Source organism: Cydia strobilella, chromosome 20 (assembly GCF_947568885.1).
Source record: "Cydia strobilella chromosome 20, ilCydStro3.1, whole genome shotgun sequence".
In the NCBI taxonomy this organism is placed as follows: domain Eukaryota; kingdom Metazoa; phylum Arthropoda; class Insecta; order Lepidoptera; family Tortricidae; genus Cydia; species Cydia strobilella.
In genome coordinates this window covers 4,716,885-4,743,546 of record NC_086060.1, presented here as the reverse complement: position 1 = coordinate 4,743,546, position 26,662 = coordinate 4,716,885, and the positions used below count along the sequence as shown (strand labels likewise).

General features: G+C 37.8%; 1 protein-coding gene across 2 annotated transcripts in view; it reads right to left on the bottom strand.

Moving 5' to 3' along the window:
* Positions 1-4,929: 4,929 nt before the first annotated feature.
* The window catches only part of LOC134750504 (equilibrative nucleoside transporter 1), a 45,295-nt gene continuing 23,562 nt past the window's right edge, over positions 4,930-26,662 (bottom strand). The window contains exons 3-11 of one of the 2 annotated variants that reach the window (XM_063685689.1): positions 21,523-21,630; positions 17,390-17,502; positions 16,656-16,780; positions 14,968-15,113; positions 13,266-13,498; positions 12,221-12,413; positions 11,344-11,459; positions 9,588-9,799; positions 4,930-8,482 (exon numbers count right to left, since the gene is read on the bottom strand). In XM_063685689.1, coding sequence (XP_063541759.1) covers positions 8,344-8,482; positions 9,588-9,799; positions 11,344-11,459; positions 12,221-12,413; positions 13,266-13,498; positions 14,968-15,113; positions 16,656-16,780; positions 17,390-17,502; positions 21,523-21,630 — 1,385 coding nt within the window. In that variant the 3' untranslated portion in view covers positions 4,930-8,343. The remainder of the gene's footprint in view (positions 8,483-9,587; positions 9,800-11,343; positions 11,460-12,220; positions 12,414-13,265; positions 13,499-14,967; positions 15,114-16,655; positions 16,781-17,389; positions 17,503-21,522; positions 21,631-26,662) is intronic. The other variant, XM_063685690.1, reaches the window with a different exon arrangement.

Genomic DNA, 26,662 nt, shown 5'->3' with positions numbered 1-26,662 from the left:
GAACAGTTACTTGATCTACTAATTTGATAATATTTGCCGCCCTTCTGACGCGTCAGTGAAAATCAGTTTGGTACGACCTAAAAAACGCCCCACATTAACACGCGGACCCTATTGTCTACACAAACTGAAATGGTATCAAATGAAAATGCAATTAATTTTCAATTCACGTACTAATTTTATTGTATGACTGGTGTAGCATCGTTTATGAGTGAAAACGGTCGAGGTTATCAAAGCTATCGGTTATACAATATGGAAAAGTGGAAAAATACAAATTGTAGGTACCTACTAATAGAGGTACATTGTCAACTTTTTAAACAGTATATTTCCTTACGGTTTAACGATAGGAAAATTTAATTAATATTTAATTTTAGCAGGCTAGACAAATCCATCCGTTTTTATGTTTAGGTACATAATAGGCACATGTTATAAAACAGCAACATAAAAAATCTAAATTGTAACCATTATTTAATAGTACATAAAGACTCTCAAGTAAGTGACTAGACAGTGAAAAGACAAGTGCGAAAAGTAGGAAATTCGCAACGAGTGGCGATAAATTAAAACACGACCGAAGGGAGTGTTATAAATCGACACGAGTTGCGAATTACCGTGGAATCACCTTTTCGCACGTGTATTGTACAACGTTTTATAGTACATATGGCCCTATAAATTTTCGACATACGCACGTATACTTAGTGCTAGTTACCGCACTAGGGCGGTAAATTAGTTAGCACCATCTGTATTGTAAAAATTAACTAAAAAACTTATTCAATTGTTTTCCCATTCTTGTGCAAAAAAATGTTTTTCATTTAATGGCTGTTTCAGCTGTTACATAATTATCATTTCTTCTAAACTACGTAGGAGCCTAATGTGGATACCTAATGTAACCTTACATATTAATTAATCAAAATAAGTTGAGGCTTAGTATTTCCTTTTCCAATGTAGCGATGGTGAACAGGGGGCCGATTTTTTAATTTCGATCGCTCGATTTCGTCACTCGAAAATCGGTGAAAAATAGCGAAATGCTTATTTTTGAAATACGAGCGATAGAAATTGGGAATCTAGCGGTATTGGCCACTCGTATTCAAATCTATTAGTAGAATTTAAATGCCTAGTAGTGGAGATATTCTTGAACGAAATACACGAAATCGAGCGGTCGAAATTCAAAAATCGGCCTCCAGATCTTTTTACACATAAACTTAACCAGAATTAATTTAAAATTTAATATTGAGATAGATAACATTAGTTAAATAATGGTGATTTCGTACCTAGTAACTCCTACGACTTAGAGAATAATTATGTAGCATACCAACCGTTTTTTTACCGTTTAATAAATTGACAATACACCTGTTCGTATAATGGGTTGCTAATTATTATTGTCTCAGGTGTACGGATCTATATCTGGTTGCCTTATTTTTCTAGTTATATAAAACACATCTTTATAAATATTTTAATATATATTTTAAAGCGAGAATCTGAAAGATACTTAACTTGTTTTACTATGTCGACCATTATTTACACAACATTTACTTATAAGTAAGTCTTATAACATTTATATACACGAAGGATAGTGTATTGAAATGAAACGAGCGAAGCGAGCGATGTAGTCTGTAATGTGGAACCCAGAGCAAAGCGAGGGGTTTAAATTTCGCAAATTACAGACGTGAGAGGAATGAAATCATTCTTTCCACCGACATAGTAAAAGAAGCTTACAGCCTTATATTTGCAACCCTAATTATATAGAGTTAAGATACAATTTTCAATAGCAAGTCGATTACATTTGAAGACAATTTAAAGAGTGAACATTAAGTGGTCGTGCAAAGGTAGATTTACAAGTCCTACTGTAGGACAGCTAAATTAATTTATGAATACTGTACAGGGGGAAGTACAAATCAACCTATGCTAAGTGGGCGAGGTGATATTTGTACTCGTAAGGTGTGAGAAGCTTGCGTCTATACATATGTAAAATTCAATTTTGACGTTTAATACAGAATTCAGAAGCTTCGCTTGTAATTACATGTATAAAGAAGATTGAGTACACTGCAATCCACGGTAATATATCCATAAAACAGATGGCGCTAGTGAGTCAATAATAAATCGCACCCCGTCGGTACCACGCGATCTCTAAATCGCGCTATTCGAGTTTCTAGTATGTTACTGTACTTCCCAAATGGATTCATGAACCGATTTGATTGCGGTTTTCAGTAGAAGAATAGTTGGGTCATCCATAGTTTATTGTATGCTTAACATATTCGCGTCTTTCCTGTAGACATCGCAAAGTTAAGAGAATCAAAAGCTAACTTTACACTGCACTCTTACATCAGTCGGGACTCATTTTTTTAATTACTTGAGACTTGAATAATTAAATCGTGATAAATATGTACCCGGGTCATTAACTTTTTTGTATTGTCCACAGAAATGACCTTTCCCTGAAATGTGATTGACCCAGTTGCTAGATGGATTTTAAATGTTTTTTTTTTTTTTTTATGATGAATAGGCAGGCGTTTGACCACGATCCCACCTGATGGTAAGTGATGATGTGGTCTACGGTGGAGCACGCTTACCTATGAGATACCTATTAACTCTGTTTAAATTTACTAAATGGCGCCGTTTTAGGATACTTTTGATTTTTACATTTGAACAGTCGCAAGTTAAAGGGAGCAGGGAATGGTATCTACAGTGGAAGGTTAAAGCTATTATTTCACAGCCCTCGACTCTAAAGGAGTGCGTTTGTATAAGGTACGTAAGTGTTAGCGATTAGTGATTACTTCTGAGTGCGAAGCATGAGATTGAAGGATTTAATGGTAAAATAACAGCTCTAAAATGTATGGGTTCATAGACGTAGCGCTTTCCTGGTTGCTTCCAGAGATATTAATATTGTGCACCTTTTCGTGTCTTAGAAACCTTAGGATTCTTTTGTTCATGATATATTTATGTGTAGATATTTAAGTATGGACGTAGAGGTATATAGTCGTGTACACATTTTTAGAGCTGTTATAGAACAATAAAAAAATAATATCATATAAGTAGACGAGTTTATACATATAGGATGAATGATATGAAATTGGATGACAGATTTAAAAGCGTAAGAAGGAATATAGCCAGTGGCGTAACTAGGGGGGGGGGGGGGGGCAAGTGCCCCGGGCGCCATCCAAGGGGGGCGCCAAAATGAGCAAAAGGCAGCAGCAGGGAAACTTTTGTCAGTCGTCAGGGGGAGCAAATTTGGTGACTGCCCCGGGCGCCATATCCTCTAGCTACGCCCTTGAATATAGCACAGTAAGAAAACTATCTTATTAGGTAAGGTTCCTGAGAATAAATTCATTAAAATCCTCACAATTTTTTCAGAAGTCCCTTGACTCTTTGAAATATGTAATAGGGCAATGTAATTATACACTAAATACTTACTTCATAAGTTATAGGTACACTATTATCTTATTACATATATTTTAGTTATATATGCTAGTATATGGTAAATTCCAGATTAAATCAATTACCAAAACTTCCTTTATTGTCCTCGGTTATATTTTCATAATGTTGCATATAATGCTATTTCCATATATAGGTACTCCAGTCCAGCAAAAATTTAATGAATGCTTACGTGTAAGCAGTAAGAAAAAGTCGTACTTCTCAGATTAGATAGCTGAGGATGGCGATACACGTTTTGAATTAGCTGAATTATCAAACGTGAACTTCTGATAACCAGAGTTATCGCGTAATATACGGAGCCTAACAACGCCATATCAGCTGTCACATTCGAAGCAGGAATTTGTCTAAAGACTTTACACATTTATTATAATCTTTGTACTGAAGAGATTTCAAAATTTCATCTGTTTATAGACGTAGTTTAACCCTTTGAAGGCCAGAAGGCGAAGGCATATGCCGCGCCCCGGACGGACGCCAGGCGATCGCGATTATTTAAGCGAAATTGAACTTTACGGAGTCCCGCGTAAGTTACACCTATGGCGAAGGTGACGGCTATGGCCGTTGTTGGCGTCCTTGGCAACTTTCCGATGACGTCCATAGCCGTCTGTGGCGGTCTTTAACTCTTTGAACGCCAAGAACCCCTAAAGTGGTCGTTTCTAGTCGTGCCCACAGCGCCAAGGACCACAATAGGTGTTATGGCGGACGCTGTCAAAGTAACCTTTTTTTTTTCTAGTAAGATTTACATTAGCTCGCTTGCGCCCGTTACCTTGGCGTGATGTAAAGCGTTCAAAAGGTTAACGGATCCTAACCATGTCCTGCTATTTATATAAATAACTTAATATTTAATACTCACATGGACTGTTCGATACTATGCTTTACTATAAAGATATTATATATTATGCCAAAGTATATCAAAAATGTATGTGAATATATATGTGATGTTCTCTGACAAAAGGTACAACTGGCAAGTAAGAACAATTTTCGATTATCAATAATTTCGAATGTCAGTACGCCTTATGGGCAAAAGCGGGTCAACACAGAACGAGCCGCCTCGCGAGGAAATTGCCGCGCGAAGCAGCTCGGTCTGAGTAGACGTGCCTCGGCCGCATTGCCTCGGGTGAGGCTCGTCTCTACCGACCGAGCTGCTTCGCGCGGCAATTTCCTTGCGAGGCGGCTCGTTCTATGTGGACCTGCCTATTGGCAAGCCGTACCCTTTGTTTCAACACAACACATAATATCGATAGCCTATTTTTGGGCAATGTCAGGTTATGGGTATCAACAGTGTTATTTGATAAAATTTGGCATTTTTTTTCTACACGGCGACTAATAAAAACTTTCAATTATTATCTAGTGTGATAGTGTAAAGGAATGGAAGATGAGTAAGGCACCAGGGTACAAACTTTAATACTATCAAACTAAAACCATCTACTTCAAACTTACTACCAAGCAGAAAAAAGACAGCCAATGCCTTTTATTTTAATGACAAATAGGGAGAAATAAAAAAGAAAATAAATAAAAAACATTTACTATCACATAAAAAACTCACAACTTAAAATGTCGAAATGCAAATGTTCAGGCGAACACGATCGTTGCTAAAAATAATTGAGTACTTAAATAAAACACTCTCAACTGATAATTTTCGACCTCTCGGTTTCAAATAGTCAGTTAATTGTGTCATCGACTGTACAATAAATTAACTGGCAATACAAAATAGTAAAACGCATTTCAACTATGAATTTGCAGTGATAAAAGTAAAATTACTTTGAAATTTCTAGTCAATAGGCGGGTACACACAGTACGAGAGGCCTCGCGAGGAAAATGTATGTGCAGCGGCGATGCCTCGGGCGAAGCATGTCTACACTGACTGTGCTTCGCGTGGCAATTTCCTTGCAAAGCGGCACGTTCTGTGTGGATTCGCCTAACTAAAAAAGATATTTGGTCTCAAACATACTGAACACAACAGTCAACGGGCACCCTTCCTCATCGGACTAAACCTTAATCTAATCCGTATCAATTACTTAACATAACATTAGCTCAGTCTATAAAACATACCCAAAATATATGTTATGAGGAATCCAGCCGGTGTTCAAAAAAGGCACTACAATTAAACTACATATTTCGATTTTATAATTGTAAACAAAAATATAAAAAATTACAAAAGAATTGTGACTAATCTTGTACTTTAACAGTTTCTAGTTTAACTGGAGTCCCTTTATTTAAACCATACTTAAACTACTATAATTGTAGTCAAAGCTTAATCAGGCAGTCGGCTATAGATATATATGAGTATATAAGCGCCATTCACTTGCCTGTTACTATATTAGTGTAATATAAGTATAGTTAGTTAGTAGTGTTTCATAAAAACAGTGTGCGTTTGGTAAGGTTAGGTAGGGTACAGATGAACTGAGAAAAAATTACATATGTCATCTTTATAATAATTATTTGTATTATAACTATGTCTGGATTATTTTTGTTTAATTTGGGTTTTTTGCCTCGTTTTTATAGAGGTTAACTCACTTCGCCTAAAACACCCTTTACAGAAATACAAATACAGGTAAAAGGCACTTACAAAATCAAATAGACAATGTGAACCTACTGTGAAAGTACCTCTGTCCATGATTATATTTGTAGAAAAGGCGCACTTACCCCACGAAACCTTATTTTATATCCATTAAAAACTGCAATCATATAACATGCTAATTTAAAACAACAAAATCTGAGGAAATAAAATATTGTAATTGTAACGAAATTCTGGACAAAATATTTGTTTTCAAGTCAATCAAATTTAAAATTGAAGTAATAATAACATTTTATAACTTTCTTATTGCAACATAGCCTTTTCCTTCGAACAATACTTGCTTCAACTGCTTTGTACTAACTATAATAAATTTTTCTATAGACTTACAAACTTAACATTATGTATATCATATACAAGACAGGTGTATACAAACACTTGTCATTATACTATCCGTAGTCATATTATACATATAATAGAATTATAGAAGCACAAGCATGAATTTTAGTAAAAAGTAATAATAATGGGTACAATTAGAATAATCAGAGCAACATTTAATTTAAATTCGTCGACTCGCGTAGGCACGCGGTAGCTCACTTGGCTTAGAGCGACCGCCTTCGTGTGGCGGAAGCTTGCAGGTTCGAATCCTGTTCGAGACAAATATTTATCTCATAGTAGTAATGTTTAAGGAACATCTTCCATTAATTTTATTAACACATTCACTGCCAGCGACCCGCTAGGCGGGTTCTGTCCGTAAGCGCTTTTCGCTTCATACGGGTTTTCCCGTGTCATTGGCTACGCTCGTAGCGCGTAGCTTGCGCTGGCACTGAATGTGTTGACTGTTGACAGACATATCTGGTTAGAAGTACCAAAATTAACTTAGTATAGCTTTTTTTTTCAGAGCATATAATTATACCCATTTTTATTTCTCTTATGTAGTCTTAATATCGTCTGGCGATTGTCTTCGAGCCCATTTAGCATACGATTATTTATTTTCTATATACATTGTATTATATTTTATTCCCATGCAATTTGCTTCTCAATATATACATTTTATTTAATTCCGAATATGAATTAAGTTATCTGAATATGTAACTAGGGAGCAAATCAAATTATTTTATGAAATATTTTTATTTGTGTTTTACAAGTAGTCACACATATGTGTATAAATTATAAACCAGTGGACTTGGTCACTTTTTCTTTAGTGTATGATATCTATTTCAGTTTATCTGAATATGTCATAATTTCGCTCTTATATCCGTCTAATAATATTAAACAGCAAGAAATGATTTTAAAATGTTGCTAGTTATAAAAAGTATTTCCTTTTTTCAACTGAGTCAGTTGGATTTGACCAAAGCGTACCAGTTAAAAAAATATTAATTAAGTGATCCTAAGGATGATTAAACTAATTAGTTTCAACTAATTAATTTAATTTAATTCAATTTTGTCACAATTTATGTATATGACGTAGTGTTACTGATTCATTTTATTTGACAGATTCAAGTTATTTATCAAAATTGTTTTTTTTTTGAAGTAGGAACACTTATACACTATTTTAAAATCGTTTATTCTTTGTCTTTTATATATTTACTTTCATACACTCTAGTTATAGTCATATCTTTAATAGCATCTTTCAATCTCGCAACACAACTGGTTCGAACTTGATCACAATATACATATTTCAAATTTATATAATGAGCATTGATTATGTTTTTCAGTGTGTGTATTAGTAAAGGTAGAAGTATTAAATGGTAAAAGTAGACATTAGTAAATGATAAAAAGTGTTTATTTCATATTAGTAATATGGAAAAATGCAACTAGGAAACTGCTTTGTTAAATAGTTTTTATCGTTTACGAATGAATTAAAACGAATAATTACGCACCATACACAATATAGGACCTTTAAAAAGGCGACACTTTTTAATGCTAAACGCCGTTTAGTCGAACATCGTGATTCTTGAATCGCGACTGTTACTAGTGTGACGAATATTGTTCACGAAAGGTTATGTAGGATGTCAAGTGTATATTAACAAGTGATCAAACAGCTACACTATCCGCAAATCAAACTGACGACGGTCGTAAAATTTCTCATTCATACTTCCATAATCGGAGGACTGAAAGAGACGGTACTATGATTTCGCTCGGTATGCGGACAGTATAGCAACATCGAACACCGTTTCAGCTGCCATCCATAGATTACTATCTCGAAGAGTTCATCGGATTCGATCTATATATTAAAACGTGATCCTTCGCAACACTCACGCAGGAACGCCGGTCACTTTTTAGTCGTCTAGTAACTAGACGGATAGTTCACTGTCGGTCCCTGTGGCCTAACCCCCGTACGAGTATCAGTGTGCGACAAGTCTCACCGCGACAGTGGCCAGGGCGTGCAGGTAGGCGGGCCAGCGCTAGGCGGCGCGCCACAGCGCGGCGGTGACGAGCGACGCGGGCGCGGCGAAGGCGAACAGCAGCCCGCTCGTGATGCCGGTCACGAGCGTGGCGCCGCCCAGCATGCCGGCCGTCGCCGCGTGCTCGGGCGCCACCGTGCTGGAAATTTCAAAAGGATATAAGGACCATTCCCCGGGCTGGCCCGTCCGGACGCATTTTATTTCCTGTGTTGCGACTTTTTTTTTTCGGCGTTTAAAAGCAGATGATTATTTTTCACATCACCTATTCGAAAAAGGGCTTTTTCTCTCCTGCTAGGAGGGATCGAAGTGGCAATTTTTTGTTCTAGAACTAGATGTTTGTTTTCATTTTTGCATACAATTTTTTTAGGTTAAATAATATCTCCTCCTCGTTGAACGCCTATTTTCGAGTACCAGCCTGACCGATAAAAATTGATCTTTCTGACAAATAGCACCTGGTTAGTGAACCGAATAATTTTCAAATAATGAATATTGTGATAGATATTTACAACCTATACCTAGTACCTATACCTAGTATTAAGACGTAACGACTTGTAAAAATATTTTTTAGTAATAAATGATCGTATCGTATCGTGAACAAAATTTACAGCGCGAATTTCATATTTAACGTCATTAGGCGGGTCCACCCCGCACGTGCCGCCTCGCGAGGAAATTGCCGCGCGAAGCGGCCCGGCCGGGGGAGACGGACCTCGCCCGAGGCATCGCGGCCGAGGCCCGTCTACGTAGCCGGAGCCATTTCGCGCGGCAATTTCCTCGCGAGGCGAGTCGTTTGGTGTGCATCCGCCTATTCATTTGGACCGAGGGGTCGCATGACCCGCAATACGGCCGTTTTTAAATGAAGGGTACACGGAAATAACATGTCCGTAAATACTTTTTCTGAAAATAAGATTTTTATCTCAAAACACACACCTTGATGAAAAAAAAGTTGAGAGATCTTCTGAGATGAGAGTTCTGTCTCTCAAATTTTTCTTCTTTAAAAAACCTAATACCCGAAAATAAGATACATTACGACATCGTTTCCAAATTAAAAAACGCGATAACTCAAAATGTCACTAAAGTGACATCAAACAGCAGACGTCATTGTACTTCCCATACAATAAAATTAAGCTAACGTTTCAACGGTGACAGACAATTTTATGCAACCGCCCCGACCGACCCTAGAGCTCTGTTGATTGTGGTTGTTGAAACTGACTTTTAACATACTTATAGCATACTAGTAGACTTACCCGCTAACATACATCATCCCCAACGAGCTGCCATGTCCAGAACTCCATCCTAACAGCACTGCGCCGATCCAGTACACAATATCACTGTTGATTAGCACCGGCAGCGTCCGCGTCACGCCTTCTTCTAGTTTAGGTTGGTAGTTGCAGAGCAGGAAGAACGGTATGAAGACCAGACGGACGGTCGTGAAGACGGACAGCCAACGTTTTGTGGGCTGAAAATTAATATTAGAAAATTAAAGCATTACATATAAACTTCTATCAAAAGTGGAATGTTGTTGATAATCGTTGTAGGTTCCCTATACCACATACTATACCGAGTGACTTGTGTTTAAATTAATTAAAAAAAAAAGAAATTTCTAAAAGCTCGCGCTGATAGATGTATGTATGTATGTAAACACTTTATTGTACATAAGACAGATTACAAACACAATAAAAGAACAAAAATATATACAATGTACAAAGGCGGGCTTATCCCTATAAGGGATCTCTTCCAGTCAACCTTTGAGCAATTGAGAATGAAACAATAAACAGATCAAGATAGACAAACGAACACTATGAACAGAAAGTAAATTATGGTTCAATTATTACAAACGTAAATAATTAAAACCTGTAATCTAGAATATAAAATAAACATATATATTCAATACATATCCATATAAACACAAATATATACCTATAAATATATATATACATATATATATTATTACAACTAAATAAATAATCTTAGAATGTGGATAGATATTACTTATTAAGCTAAAAAAAACTAATAACTACACATATTTACACAAAAATGTAGCTTAACTTAGGTGCACACATATTTATGAAAAAACATGCGTGATCAATAAGTAAAGCGTCTATTTGCCCACTTTAAAAACAGCAACAAAAATAACATTACAATGTAACTGCATTGCGAAGTGGGCTAATTACAGTAATTACTGTCTAATAGAGAATATTGCGCGAAACTCTGCGTAGGGAGCGCCACTACCACAATCTGAGGGTTTATCGCGAAACAAAACAAAAACGAAATTTCGTTATCTAACCTCTCTATCACTCTTGCATACTCGAGCGATAAAGAGGCAGATAGCGAAATTTCGAATTGGCGTTTCCCGGTAGGTCCTCTGTAAACAAACCGCCTTGATGCATCAATGTCATATTTTATTGTCTCTGTAAACTTGTCAAAAAACTGTTAAAGGCACAGTATGTATAAGTTACTATATGGTTTACTAAAGGGGCTAGTGCTGCACCCTGGTGGCAGAACATTGCAGTAACACCCCCTATTACTACATCATATCTAACCAGTATTATTTTACAGACCTAATAAATACAGAACTTGACGTGAAGACTTAGCATAAACAGACTTAAAATTCAAACTTCACAAATCTATGGAATATCCATTACAACGACTAGTGTGTGTGGAAAGAGAAAAGTCGTAGAAGAGGGAGACAGAGAGAGTTCCCTTAAATTCCACGACTCTTCTCTTTCCGCACAGACTCTATTGGTTTGGATTTAATACAATTTTCAGGGTAGTGATCTAGTGATTGTTATCAACATTATAATACTTGCATACTTTACAGAATCTAATGTCTTCTTGCAGTAAAGTACAAGTCAAAACACTGATTTAAACTTCCACGATTTTTACTCATTAATAATCACAACGCTGGGACTTACGGTCACAAGTCAACTTCTAAAAAGAAAAATTTCAGATACCCTGAGAAAGAAAAGCATGCGATAATATGATGAGTGAGTATATACTTACATATGGGAACAAACTGGCAGTGATGTTTCCAATCATGGCAGTAAGATTGAAGGTCAGAAAGCAGGTGAGCCTCATGAAGTTGTCTCCGAGGAAACCTGGTGTGCTGGCTTTCACATCTGGAAGATGTACAGTGTAAGTTAGTTGTTTTGCAAAATTTTAGCATCTTTATGACCTAAAATTGACAAAGATCTGTAGTTTTTGTCCTGTATACATCCATCTTAACGCTAGTAAGGAAGAAATCTTAACATATTTCAGTAGTAGCGGCTTCAGTTGAACATAAATGTAATGCCTTATTGAGGGTTTTGTTTAAAAAATGTAGCAAAACTTAGGTGCACACAGATTTATAGAAAACCTGCGTGTGTTTTAGCAAGCGTTTTTGTGCCCACTGTGTAAAATGTGTCAACGCCATGTTTCAGCGAGACCACTGCGTTGGGAGTGGGCATAAGCATAAGATCATATGATCATTTAAGCCAAGAAAACTTTAATTTCGATGGATACTCCACCACCGCCATACAAAACCGCCAAAGGCAAACAATATAAGGAAAAATGAGCCGCATTGTTTTCTAATTTGAAACGAATATTTGTAAACGTCAAAAAGATTTTAGGAAACCAATAAAAAAATTTTTTTGATTGAATAGTAGTTTATGAGATTCTAAAACCTAGTGCTGCCCTTAGGCAAATAGTTATTGATTATAAACCTGTCAACTTCCAAGCACGATTATTTCTTAGACTAACTCTTCTATAACCTGTACAAAGTGACACTTAGCATAACATAACATAACTACCCAGACATTAGAAATTAGATTCAGAGCTATACGCCTAGTGTGTGTAAAGTGAATAAATGTATGATATCATGATAAATACAGTATTAACATACCTGAATGCACACTGGGAAACACAGCTAGCGACACGAAGAACACGAGCCATATATTATAAAGTTGGACCCAGGATTGCCTAAAGATGGTTTTGTATGGTATTTTCGTCTTTGTGTCTTCTTGTCCAGTGGCGGCCAGCGCCGGATTCACGCGCAATGTGCGCTGTTGTAGTGTGTCGTGGTAGCGGTAGAATCTCTGAAAAATAATTAAAAAAAGTAAATACCCTAACGTTACCAAATAAAGGACTTATACAGGTTATGATGTTTATCAGCTTCAAAGATTCATTAACTGTATTAAGTTTGACAGCTAAGTGAGTTTGACAGCTAAAGAGGATCTAGTTATCTCAGCTAGAGAAGAGAAGAAGAGAGTCTTTTGTTATAACTCAATTGTCAAGCGTCAAACTTTGACAATCCAAGTTAAGGTTGACGAAATATAAATGAGCCGATCTCTCGAACAAGTTTAAAAAAGATCGGCTAACTTTACCGCTGAATTTGAAGCGCTATATACATTAGCTGTAGAATTGAAAGCACAAATTTGTCTTACAGTTTGCGCATCTAATACAAAATTAATTTTGACAGCTTTCGGAATAAATGTAGCTACACTTACGTGCACACAAATTTATAAATAAACATGCGTGCAATAAATAAGTAGAGCGTCAATTTGCCCACTTTAAAAACAGCAACAAAAATAAAACTACAATGAAACTGCATTGCGAAGTGGGCTAAATTAAAATTACATACTAAAACAAAACATATAAAAAGTAATTTCAAAAATGAATTCATACAAATGACAGTCCCTACAGCTAAAGGATCGAAAGAATATATCCAGTTTGATACCATAGCTTAGAACAAAACAACCTACCTACACATGTTCTACTAGATAAAGGCACTATACTCATGTTTAATTATATATTAGATGACCGCCGATAATCAAGTATTAGATGACCGCCGTCCGCTTTGTCTCTAAAGCTCGAGTGGCTCCCATCAATACTACTACCGTACCACGCTTAGAACTAAACACTGCTATTAAGCATAGGACCTAACTCACGTTTAAAGGCATCGCGAAGTAAGTATCGAAGCATATTAGTAGCACGAACATCCCAGCGATGAAATAGTAGATAGCCGCCGTCCGCTTACTGCCTCCAATGCTAGCGGAGGCCCACTCCACTAGCACTACCAAGGTGCCACAGACGTTAGAACCGAGGACAACGGCGCCGGTGTATTGCGGCGGGAGGCGGGCCGCGACTCCGTAGACGGAGTTTTGGAAGATTGCGTTGCAGCCTGAAATTGTGATAAATTAATTAAAAACTTAGGTTGGACAGGCGTTTTGTTCCAATAGGGTCAAATTATAGACATGTTCGTCGGACAGTCCACTTTTTTCTTTTTGTCAATTTTATGCTGAATACTGATATTTTCTAATCGATCTTCTAATGAGCGACTTATGTAATCGAGTAATTCATGAAATCAACCGAACCGAAGACAATATTAATTGAGTAATTGTTTAGTTATGATACTTTATAGTTCTAAAATAGAGAATATGATTAACGATTACATAAAATTTTGCTATAAATAAAATTTAATTCAGCATATTACCACAAATCGATCTGACCTAACATATTTAGCCTTATATTTAGTGATGTCCAGAACAAGCATAATAAACAGATCAGTTTAAAATTTTGACAATTATGACTTGGGAATTTTTCCTCAGAATATAAAGATCTCATCTGTCAACCCAAGGAGAATGTCCTTGTATCTCAAAATAAATATAATATTCTTTGTAATTCATAGAACTCCATCAAATAACTGTAATCACATTCAATTGAGATTGAGCCGAGGAGGTCCAAAGCCGTTATTGGATAATGGCCGTGTGAAGTGTTTTGTTAACTGAGATGACAGCTCGCTTGTCAAGCTCGCTATTTAACGTTTGTGACAGGAAGGAGTATGACATAAGTTTAGTATCATCTGCAAATTACTGATGTGAACTTAACTATTTTTTGAATGGTAGTTCCGATTATTAGTGAATAGAATGAACTAAAAGAAAAATTTATAATCATTTTGACATATACGCAATCATAAACATAGCCTTTTTTTGCTTTTTTTTGCTATTGATTAATTAAATATTGATTCCAGTGTTATTAGATATCCGATATCTGAAATTGACTCGAGTCATTCTAACAATAATTAAAATTACATAGAATAATAATTCAGTTCAGCTTATTGTAAAATCGACTAAAATATTTAAAAATTACTAACGTCATAATTTTATCAACCTCGACTTCTTATAAATTTTGAAATAAAGAAAAAAAATGTATACAGCTTCGCTCCGAGACTTAGGGATACCAACCCGCCGTTCTACCAACTTTGTTACCGAGACGAAGATAAAGAGAAATAAAGAATTATAAATGTAGCAAAACTTAGGTGCACACAAATTTATCTAAGAAATCTGCGTGTGTTTTAGTAGAGCTTTACTTTGCCCACTGTAAAATGTGGCGACGCCGTGTTTTAGCGAAGCCACTGCGTTGGAAGTGGGCACAGAACACGGAAGTTTGCAAATGTCGAGCATCCTTCTCTTTTAATCTACTGTAATTAGAGTGACAGAGGTAGTTGCTCGATATTTGCGAACTTTGATTTTCGCGGTTATAGCCAAGATATCACATACCTACCTATTTACCTGTAAAAGGTGTTTCTTTGACGTTTAAGCAAGCTCTGCGAAGTTAATATGTCGATCGTGCTGAACAACTTTTACTTACTGTTCAACACGAAGATAGAAACGAGTGTCAGCCAGAAGAAAATCCCCGGCCACTGGCTGCTGTCCACCATGGCCATCACGATGGTGAACACGAAAATCAGCACCTCCATGCTGAGTGACCACACGATGCGCGTAGTCAGGTTTCCGCTGAAGACAGATAATTAATAAATTATGGAAGCTACAAACAGGTCCATTATTTAGATACTGAAAGATAACGTCTAAACCGTTGAAGGTCTTGAAATAAGAAACATGTATTGTATATTTAAATTGTTGAAGGGCTTCACAAATTATTTTTTAATTCAACTCGTAAGGAGGTAAAAGTACGGTTGATTTCTTAACAACTTCGCGAAGTTGCTAATAAATCTCAATTAATCAAGGATTCACTCTGAACTTTTATTTTTTGAAATCCATGCCATTAACCTCTTAACTGGCAAGAAATTTTGTGGCGTTTAAAGAACATCCTCGTAACTGCTCGTACATTACGATAGAGTTTATAATTATATTGATTTGAACGAAAGACAGCAGAAGGGTTAATAAATTCCATTAATTTTGAACGTCTCAATCATTGCTTTAATGGTTAGTTCAAACGGGTCAATTGCAGTTACAAGTATTTTGAAGTACAATAAAAAATGTAAACTCAGTAAAAGCCGATACGCCGGACGTCAGCCTCCGTTTTACCTATGGACGTACTTGATTTTGAACCATGACGTGCTTCCATATTAAGTGAACACGTGTTAAATAAAAAAGAAAAAAAAAGCTTTTATTTTAGGCATTTACCCATATTGCGTACAAAATTAAATACTACTTAAAAACTAATTGACACTGTAAAGGGGTGCCAGTCATGTTAAAAATAAATCATTTTCTGCTCTGATCAATGTGAACAGAAATCCAGCGCTTAAACACCGGACTCCTTATATCGTCAGAAAAAGCCACCACGCCACGCCCTCTCAGGCTAGTCTATCTTTAACCTGATAGACCTGAACTACCGAGCGCTATAGAAAGTATAGGGCCATCCGTCCAGGTTTCCCTCGTATTCATCCTGGTTTAGATTGTTCCGACAATTCGGAGCGTCCGACGTGACGGGAAAGCGTCTAGAGAAAAACTAGACACATTTTTTTTAAAGAATCGTGTTTATATTAAGGTATCCAGGGTACAAGCACTATTAGAGTGGTCGATTAATTTGAAATCTTTGGGTTTTTAAACTTCAGCGTCGGGGCAACGAATGGACAGCGAGCCAGGCGCAAATTTCGTCAGTCATCGCCTCCCGGGCGAAAACTCTTATAGCGATTAACGGCTAAGTATGATGAACCCTCGTGAACGTCAGCTGCCGCTCCGTTGGTGGGTTGAGAAATGGCAGCTTCCGAAACGCGTAACACGGTCTTTCCACCGCGATACAACCGGCTGACGATTTGTTTTATTAACAATAGCATCTAAACTATCATCTGACAAAGTATCAAACGGGAGGCGATGAAATTTTTTTTATAGACTTCATTTGCTGTTATTCCTCAACCCACCAACGGAGCGGCAGCTGACGTTTACGAGGGTTCATCATACATAGCCGTTAACCACTATACGAGTTTTCGCCCGGGAGGCGATTGGTCATGGTAATCTGTTCCTGGCCGGCAGTCTAGAAGAAGATAACAGTCCCAGTAAATGGCGTAAAGGAAAAGAGACAGCCAGCTCACTTACCCCATCTTAGCGAACACGTTGAACCAGCTGAACAAGAAGTTGGGTATCTGTGCGGCGAGCCCCGTGTAGTCCATGTACTTGCGGTCGTATCCCGAATTAACTAGCTTGTAAGTGGTAAAGTAATCCTAAAAATGATAAAAGGAAACGGTAAAAAGAGTTCCTAAAGGTGCAAAGGTTGCTAGCATGCGGCGAATTTCCCTCTGATATAGCTAACACCATTTTCAAAGCAAAATGTATTTGAGGGGAATGAATGTAGGTGTCAACGGTGTATGACGGTGACCGCCTAATTCTTTATTTTAATACACATATTTGACGTAATATCTCAACTTTGACTTTTGTATGATATTGTCTGTTGCTTGGTAAAGGTCCCCGAGCTAAGTATCAATAGTATCATCGTTGGTGTATCACAAGTCCTTTATAGAAAACCGCACTCAAATCGGTTTGTCCGTTTGGGAGCTACGATGCCACTACACAGACATGTCATAACACCCCTTCTTTTGCGTCGAAGGATAAAATACTTCGTCAAAAATGTGTCCAAAGAAATTAGGGGCTCTAAACATTCTCTTTGACCCGGTTACAGGCAATATTCTACAGAATTTATATACAAAGGTACAGCGGGCTGCAAAAGTGCATGCCCATGCCCACGTTATAAGTTAATTCCATTTAAAAAGTGGGTGTGTACTTTTGCAGCTGTTTGTTCAGCTCAGATTCCATTGATCGGGTGTTGAAATTACCTTGGCTGTGATGAACATATTCCAAGCTGTGAGCGTGCCGAGCCCGTGTATCAAGAGGGTTATGTAGATGAGGTGCCATCGGTCCTTTGGTGGAGTTAGGTCCATGGCTATACCTGGAGACAAAAAAAAATGTTTAAATAATGTTTATTTGTTCCTTATCGGTATGAACGGATGTTCATCATCACCAACATCTCGTGTTACAAAGTCGGTTAACAATGTTGCCTATGACAAACCGACAAAAAAAACGTATCGATTGAAGCCACATTTACTAAAATTGCCTAAGCAGTTTTGAGGCAACGGTGGAACACACGATACAAACACATAAAGACTGTAATCAGGCATATGACCCTTCCCATAAAATAAAACTTTAAAGTCAATTTGTTTTTTTTTTCTGTAGCCAAATTTTCGGCTTCTTTTTTGCTGAATCACGTGATAAATGACGACGATGAATAATAAATTAAGTCAAGTAATAATTAAAATATAAGGTAAATACGTATTTGGTGTCTTATGGTAGTTATGGCGTTATTCATAAACGCGTTACTGGCCTGAATTAGCTATGAATCGTTTGTCTTTATCTGTCATTTTGACTTATGTATTTGTAAGATAGGGATAAACATAATTTAACTAAATCAGGCCCATAAAGTTTTATGAATAAGGGATTTAGTTTTAACCCGATTATAAACAAATATTAGTTTTATCAGAGACTCCAATGGTATGTAGGCCGGAATCTCCAGGTCCCACGTCTGCACATTGGGACCTTTACCCACTCACTCTCACCCACGACTGCACTTATAGGACTTTACCCACTGCATAAATATTTTCATTCATTACCCTGCCCGCCTTGCCATACTAATCCAGATGACCCTCAACCCGTTCTTCAATCTTAACATTCGATGTGTTTGGTAAAATATCCTTTCGTCTCTCAAGAACTTTTTAAATTATGCATAGCAACGGCGCGACCTAGTTTGTGTTTTAGGCCGTATTTTGTACATGGTACTTAGATAATACCCACGGATGCACATGATGCACACGGATTTACTGAAAAAACTTGCGTGTGTAAACGAACTACGGCAAAGCTAAAAGGTGGCGAGGCTACGGTGCCAATTTTATTACATACTGACAAGCTATTGATAGTTTCTCCTGTTGAAAAGTGATGACAAAATCTAAAATGAATCTCTACTGGTTCAAATGTAAGTACAGTCTAATTTTGAAATTTCTTCAAGCAGAAACTTCACTTTTGATTTTGACAGATCATATCCATAAACCAAGATCAAATTCATAGCCTGTTATTACAATCAGAATACGCCCCCAGATTGTTCTGTTTAGGGCCACTAGACACCAGCGTTTTTTTAGCGTCGGCGTCTAGTCAGCGCTATGGAAAATGGCGTCACTGCGCAGTTGCGCCAACGTTGCGACGAGCAGCAGCCATAGAGTCAACTAGACGCCGAGGCTCGGGAGACGCTAGTGTGGGGTGGACCTTACCTTCCACCACTAACTTCAGATGCTTTCAGAGGTCACCAGTGTCCGCGGATCAGCAGGATTTATGAAGAATCCGTAGTTGTTTTTTTTTTTAAGTGCAGCTATAATTAGGTGCACACAGATTTACTGAGAAAACCTGCGTGCGTTTTAGTAAAGCGTTAGTGTGCCCACTTTAATGATATGTGTCTGAAATTGTTTTTAGATTAAGTCAGGTCCCCACAGAAAACCAGCGCCACGGTTTGCCGCGGCATTATGCTGAGTGGGGATCCTTTTTGCCGTCCAAATGTTTTTTTGTCTGCATGCCTTTCTTTTTTTTATGTACTATGTTGTGGCGTCAAATAAATGTATTTTCTTTCTTTTAAATTATTGGAATTAGAGCCAATGCGTTGGGTAGTGGGGCGATTGAAGTACAAATAACAACAGATTTAAGTGACTTATGGGTCCCTACATAAATCAAATGTCGAAGGTCTGTCTGTGATATTAAACAAAGAACAGTAATCATGATATATGACACTAATAACCCTCTGTAAGAAATGAATACAGCTTGAAATCCGAGAATCGAAACTGCTTTTAAATGACCTAATTTAAGATTCTGAGTTTCGGCATTAAAATGTATTTTTTAAGTATTGCTGATCTGATTACTCATAGACATAGCTACTATTAGTGTTTTGTAAAGACTTTGAAGAGTATTTTAGTCCTAATCATTTTGTCGAAACTCGTTTTGTGGATTGCTGTTTATTTCCAAAAGTGTGTCGAGTTTTTCTAAGACTTTTTACTCTCTCTACCTCTCGCTCGCAATAGGCGCGTGTTTCGTTAGCAATGTGAATCATAGAGCCTGCTATAAATAAAGTTATTACGCTTGTAGTGGCGCGAACTACAATCACGGGAATTAGCCCATTGACTCTTGCACTTCTGTCATTTCAATTGCTCTATATGGAGACAGATCGTGTGGGGTCGCAGAAAGTTTTACTATCAAACTGATATACTAAGGCTGTTAGATCTAATTTTTACGCCTTACTTTTTGACTGTATTTCTATTTATTTATATTATCAATGAATAAAAGGTTAGGATGATTTTTTGGATAGATAAAGAACAAGCGTAAGTTAACGATAAAAGAACTGGTAAATAAAATACTAATAGCGTTACTCATAAACGCACTACGAGTTCATGCTACATGCTAAATCGTTTGTCTTTTATCTGTCATCTTGACTAATGTATTTGTAAGAAAGGGATAAAACATTAACTAATCGAGGCTTGTGAATAAGGAGGTGACTAATTATAATGATATCGCAATGGATCTTACTTAATATTTCGTCGGGTGACAAGCAAAAAAGTTACTAAGTACCACCACAAGTTCATAGCCATAGTGAACCGTATTATTATACGAATAAGGTTGATTTTTGTTTAATTATTTTTAGTAATTAGTGAGTTTTGCTGACAATTTAGTCTATTTAGACCACCTGCTAATTTACAGGATTAGCAGCATTTTATGGGAACTGTAAGCATATTGCTGTGTGTGTAGTGCATATTTGCTAAAAGCATGAACCTTCGAGGGCTCCGTTTTTCTTACCGTTTTGACGTCTAACAAACGTTTTTAAAATGTGCCATAGCCAAGCAATACCTGTGTATTACCTGTGTATTGCTTGGCTACATTTACACACACTATGAACTAAATACGGCTAACTCCTAAACATAAAAACAATATTGCAACATCTGATACAGCTAAGGGCTTATGTAGGTGTATAACAACGCGAGAGCGTGGGCGGCTCGTCCAGTGGCATCCGCTCAACTTGAAAGGTAATCAACCGACTCAAATTGGGGGCTCCATTCATACGCCATGAGAGTACCTACTCTCTTTTAGGGCGGCTTTTGTGATTTGTAGACAAAAATTGTTGAAGCACGATTATTTAAATTTATTTCAGCTCGTTTTATTGAAACCGGTCTCGTTTTTTCTTATCGCTGTTTTTATAAAATAAATAGTGTTCTTTTTTTATTAAGCTTTTCTTAATTTAAATGGATCAAAAAACCGCAACTTCTTTTTTTAATTCGAATTTATTTAAGGGGGCCACTGACTATCAGTCCGCCGGACGATATCGGCCTGTCAGTTAGAACAAAAATTTGACAGTTCCGAACAACTGACAGGCCGATATCGTCCGGCGAACTGATAGTCAGTGGGCCCCTTTAATGTACACCATGTTGATCGTACATCGACAAACGCCAAATAAAAAGAAAAATTGTATCGGGGAGACAGATGCTACGAAAAGGCACGTGACTATTTCCATACATTATTTAAGTTTTGATTGACGTTTTCTATAACGATTGTCATCTTGCCTAGGTCCCCTGAGCAGATGATCCGATCAGATCTAATGCGACGGTTTTGGGTCTCTGGTTGTCGCCACACGCCGCGTACAGCGTCAAGTCGTATGTACGTAAAAATGTTGATAAAGATAAAAGATGGTGTGAGGAGCTAGGAGCTTACCTTTGAGGTTGAGGGTGTCATTGGGCAGGTTGGAGCTCTCCCAGGCCGGCGTGAGTTTGACCGGCTCGTTGCGAAAGAACGGCGCCGTTACCCCAGTGTGTCGAGTTGAGGCTGTTATGTGGCGATATATTACATCTTCACACTCTTAGGATGGTGTGAGGAGCTAGGAGCTTACCTTTGAGGTTGAGGGTGTCATTGGGCAGGTTGGAGCCCTCCCAGGCCGGCGTGAGTTTGACCGGCTCGTTGCGAAGGAACGGCGCCTTCTCCTCTGCCTCCCAACCTGCTGACAAAACACATTTTAATTAAAATATACGGCGGCAACATATTTATTTGAATTTCTTCCTAATAGAGAAATATCTAAAGAACTTTGTAACAGTTTTGAAGTTCTAAAGGTGTCGCCTGTACCGCCAAAAATGCGAATTACATTTGTTCTGTATGGTGTCATGTTAATGTAACTTTGATGTTAGTAGGTATTTTTCATGTGATAAAAACAAACATTGCGTTAATTTGCTCATTGGTCAAGTGGACAAAAATAAACACAGTTAGATAATAATATTCATCTCTCATTCTGTAGTGTAGCTGTGTCCCTACTTACGTAAGTAAAACTTACAAGTGTATCTTAGGCCTCACCCTACCCTACCTGACCTCACGTTTTCATAATGCCAGTCAAGCCAATTTCCTATGGTGTGAAGAATGCTGGAAAGAGACAAATCCTGGTTGTGACTTGGCCAAATACGGTCCCAACATAGTAGGTTCTACGATGGTAGTCATTTGTTACATCAATTTATCACTTTACAAAGCAGTACCTAAATCTGTGTATGACCTGTATCGATTTGAAACGTGAGTGACACCACTGTTCCCGGTACGTGACTCAGTGGCTGAAATCCGGCCAAATTGCGATTCCCACGTCAAACGTCACGTGGTTTACGTCCGTGACGTGTGATCTGCCGAAGTCTAAAATTTTTTGGCTTTCCTAATGTAATTTGATCCCTAGATTCGAAAGAATTATGCGTGATCAGAGGTTAGACAAATACTGGTTAATCTGCTTAAAAGGTTAGTTTTGTGAATTGAAGCAACTGATATAGTGGTCACGAAACACTCTGGAGATGTTACATGACAATTCGACGTAAAAGATGTTAATTTCCTGTAGGTCTGGCGGGGTATTAGTGTATATGGCTGACAAGTTTTTAAGCTCAGATTCGGGTGAAACAGAAGGGTATTTTTTGACTCAGATCTTACGGTAAAAATGCTTGTGGGGGTCTTTTTTTACGACTTTTCGACTATGAAACTACGACATGAAATACTATTACGTTTCTCTATAAAATTGATTCGTACTTGAGATTGTTTACTCTGAATTATTAATAACTGACCTATTTCTGTACCGCAAGCAAATAATATAGATTTTCCAACCTTATTTGTAATGTCTATATTTTACAAAAGTAAGACAAAACGTACTTTTAATAAAACATAAGCGATTTTAACTCATTTCAATACAGATAAATTTTGAACAAATGTTAAACCTTGGCAGAATTTCGAAACTACCAAAGCCTTTTTATTGTCACAGCTGACATTTCAGTTTAACTAACATACAGATGTAGTGCATAATTGTTTTCTTTCGTGTTTTCTCGGAAACGTTCGTATTTGTCATGCTAATTCAGTCAACCTCAGTACTTTTTGTACCGGGACTGACAGAAATAGCAAGACACGTTCGTACATTTCCGTGAAAATACGATGGAAAATAATTATGCACTACATCTGTACTTAATATTAGAGACATATATTTCATAATATGAACTGTCAATCTCATAGTCTATCGGTCCCTGTCTAACTTGACTGTCTTTGTCTGAGGCAGAGAGATCGTAAGACTGAAATCATTCGATATTATATTACACTAATAAAATTATTAATGTATAAGGTTCAGACAGCAAAGTTTTTAAAAAATCGTCTCGCTTTAATAGATCACAATAACGCAGCGTCTTACGTAAGCGAACAAGTCGCGAACGCGAAGCGAAGCGGCGCGGCGGGCCCACGGCGTTCGCGTTCGCAACGAGATCGCCCACGTAGGACACTTCTATAGGTATCAAAGGATTGATTCACCCCGCGCCTCATAGCTTCGCGTTCGTGTGTTGTTCGCCTACGTAGTACGCTGCGTAAGGTTGCCAAAAATGTATTTGCAATCTTGAGGCCTTTCTCTAGTAACTGCATCGATTCAAAACCTGATCTTGACTTTCGCTCGATAGAAAAAAAATCACGAACATAGGTCTAAAACAAACCTTAAAATGTTGTAGCGTTTTTGCAAAAAATTTAAAAATATGAAATTTACTTCTAAAAATGTGCAGTTACATATTTAATCGAACTTATCGATATTTTTTTTGTTATCTTACAAAAAAATAAAATTCAAAGAGATGATATATATCTGCGATTCCGGGCACGCACAGCTACCACACTTACGCTCAGTCAGAGAAAAACCTGAACCCACGGGGCCTTAACTTACACCATGTATACAATACAACAGTTGCATATTCAGTTCGTATATTTACCTATCCATGGTGTAACCAACATACATGTTTAATTTGTAGCACTTCAAAATGTAGGTCAAGTAAAAACCATGGCTATTAAATGTCGTGTAAACTTTATGGGTTTAGAGCGTTAAAACGTCGCTTGTTTGGAATAATAACTTGCTCTACTGACGTATAATTACTGGACGATTTGAATTAATTATTGCCTTTGTGAAATATCTTTTTAGACATGACATGCGACATGCCGAATAAAAATGAGTCGGTCGCGGTAAAACTATTTAAACGGATTATATCGCGGTTCGCGGACAATTTATCTATAATGCATCACGACGTTTCAAACACTTTACAGTTTACAGCGTTCACGGCCAACGGGAAATTGACAAACGAACAGACAGACAGAGGGCAAGCGTAGTGAAGCATTTCTACTACGAGTAGACCTTCATCAAGTACCTTCCACCAAAGTCTGCAGTTTGGAAGCAATTTAAAAGTGCTTGTTGCTAAGCCTTGAATAAAGAATATATTGACTTTGACTTTGTCATGGACTCACACCAACAATCACTCAATAAAGTTTGATAAGCCTCTGGTTCTCGCCAAGGTGAAGCGATATATTCCCAGAATGTTGCCTGTGGCCATTGGTTTTCCTCTTCCACCAGCTTGAGATTCAGTCAGTAGTCCATCTAATAAAGGAACAAACATTAGGACTGTGAGACCATAGAGTTAATGGTGTAGACATTTCAGTATAGTAATGTTACTTAAAAAATAGTTGTAATGTATAAACTAGCCTTATGAGCCTTTTCTGCATGTATAACTAGCCTTATATTTATAGTTTTGTTCATTATTTCTGTATGCGGGTAGTTTTGTACATTAAGAGCCCGGTTACGATTTTAGTCGCAAAAATGTAATGTTGATAGATTTCTTCTGTGAAATTGCACACCTTTTGTTACCTAATTAAAATAATAAGTACTGGTTTCTATTAGCACGACTTCTTATCTCTAGGTTTATCAGATCATTTTTTTGAAAAAAGGCTTACTAAATTAGTAATGAATTTTTTTCTGATGGACGTTTAGGTAAACGCGTGTAAAGCACTGACTTTGATGCTCTTATTTGTAAATTTCGTAAAGTTTGGACTGCTAAAAATGGTAAATTTGTATTACACATATTCTGTACTCTAGGTTTATCAGATTACATTGTTGTTATATGACTTAGAGTTCGAGGAAATGAAAGTTAAACGAATTCAATTTTCTCCAGAAATGACCTCAAAACAAGTGACAATTTCTCCGAAAATCTACTTATTTTCGACGTAGATTGCATACTCAAATAATCTGCAATGTTTACTTAAACTGTTGCTGTACTTAATTTTATTTAAATTGCAACTTTTATTTTCTGACGATTTTTTAAAAACTTCCCCTTTTACTGGGATAACATCGGTGACACGCGCTCGCGGCCTCAGTCCCGCGCGGGAGCTGGTAAGAGGCAGGACGTTTGTTGATCGGCTCCGCACGTTGCATCGACGACGACGAAGTTATTTATAATTGTGTGCGTCGCTCGCCGTGTAAAAAGTTATATTTGTTTGCGTGTTTGGCTGTACTGTGTGCGTGTAAACTGCGACCAGAAACTTTAATCCTTGGGTTGTAAGTACTTGTTTATTAACCGCCTTCAAAAAAAAGGAGGTTCTCAGTTTGACCCGTATGTTTGTATGTATATGTATGTATGTATGTTTGTTCGCGATTATCTCGCATTTGGCTGAACCGATTTTGATGCGGTTTTAAAAAAAGTGTTTGTTACATTCTGGAGAAGGTTTTAGTATACATAGAGCTGAGCTGATGCTGAACCCTGGCTGTATCTAGTGGAACGCAGGTTTAGTGCAACATAGGCACACGCTGTTTTGGTCTGTCTTGATGAGCAATTACGAGAGCAGTACCCAAGATGGAGCTGATGCTGAACCCTGGCTGTACCTAGTGGAAATCAGGTTTCGTGCAACATAGGCACACGCTGTTTTGGTCTTCCGACACGTCTTGATCAGCACTTCGGAGAGCAGTACCCAAGATAGAACTGATGCTGAACCCTGGCTGTACCTAATGGAACGCAGGTTTGGTGCAACATAGGCACACGCTGTTTTGGTCTTCCGACACGTCTTGATGAGCAATTAGGAGAGCAGTACCCAAGATGGAGCTGATGCTGAACCCTGGCTGTACCTAGTGGAAATCAGGTTTCGTGCAACATAGGCACACGCTGTTTTGGTTATTCGACACGTCTTGATGAGCAATTAGGAGAGCAGTACCCAAGATGGAGCTGATGCTGAACCCTGGCTGTACCTAGTGGAACGCAGGTTTGGTGCAACATAGGCACACGCTGTTTTGGTCTTCCGACACGTCTTGATGAGCAATTAGGAGAGCAGTACCAAAGATGGAGCTGATGCTGAACCCTGGCTGTACCTAGTGGAAATCAGGTTTCGTGCAACATAGGCACACGCTGTTTTGGTTATTCGACACGTCTTGATGAGCAATTAGGAGAGCAGTACCCAAGATGGAGCTGATGCTGAACCCTGGCTGTACCTAGTGGAACGCAGGTTTGGTGCAACATAGGCACACGCTGTTTTGGTCTTCCGACACGTCTTGATGAGCAATTAGGAGAGCAGTACCCAAGATGGAGCTGATGCTGAACCCTGGCTGTACCTAGTGGAACTCAGGTTTCGTGCAACATAGGCACACGCTGTTTTGGTCTTCCGACACGTCTTGATGAGCAATTAGGAGAGCAGTACCCAAGATGGAGCTGATGCTGAACCCTGGCTGTACC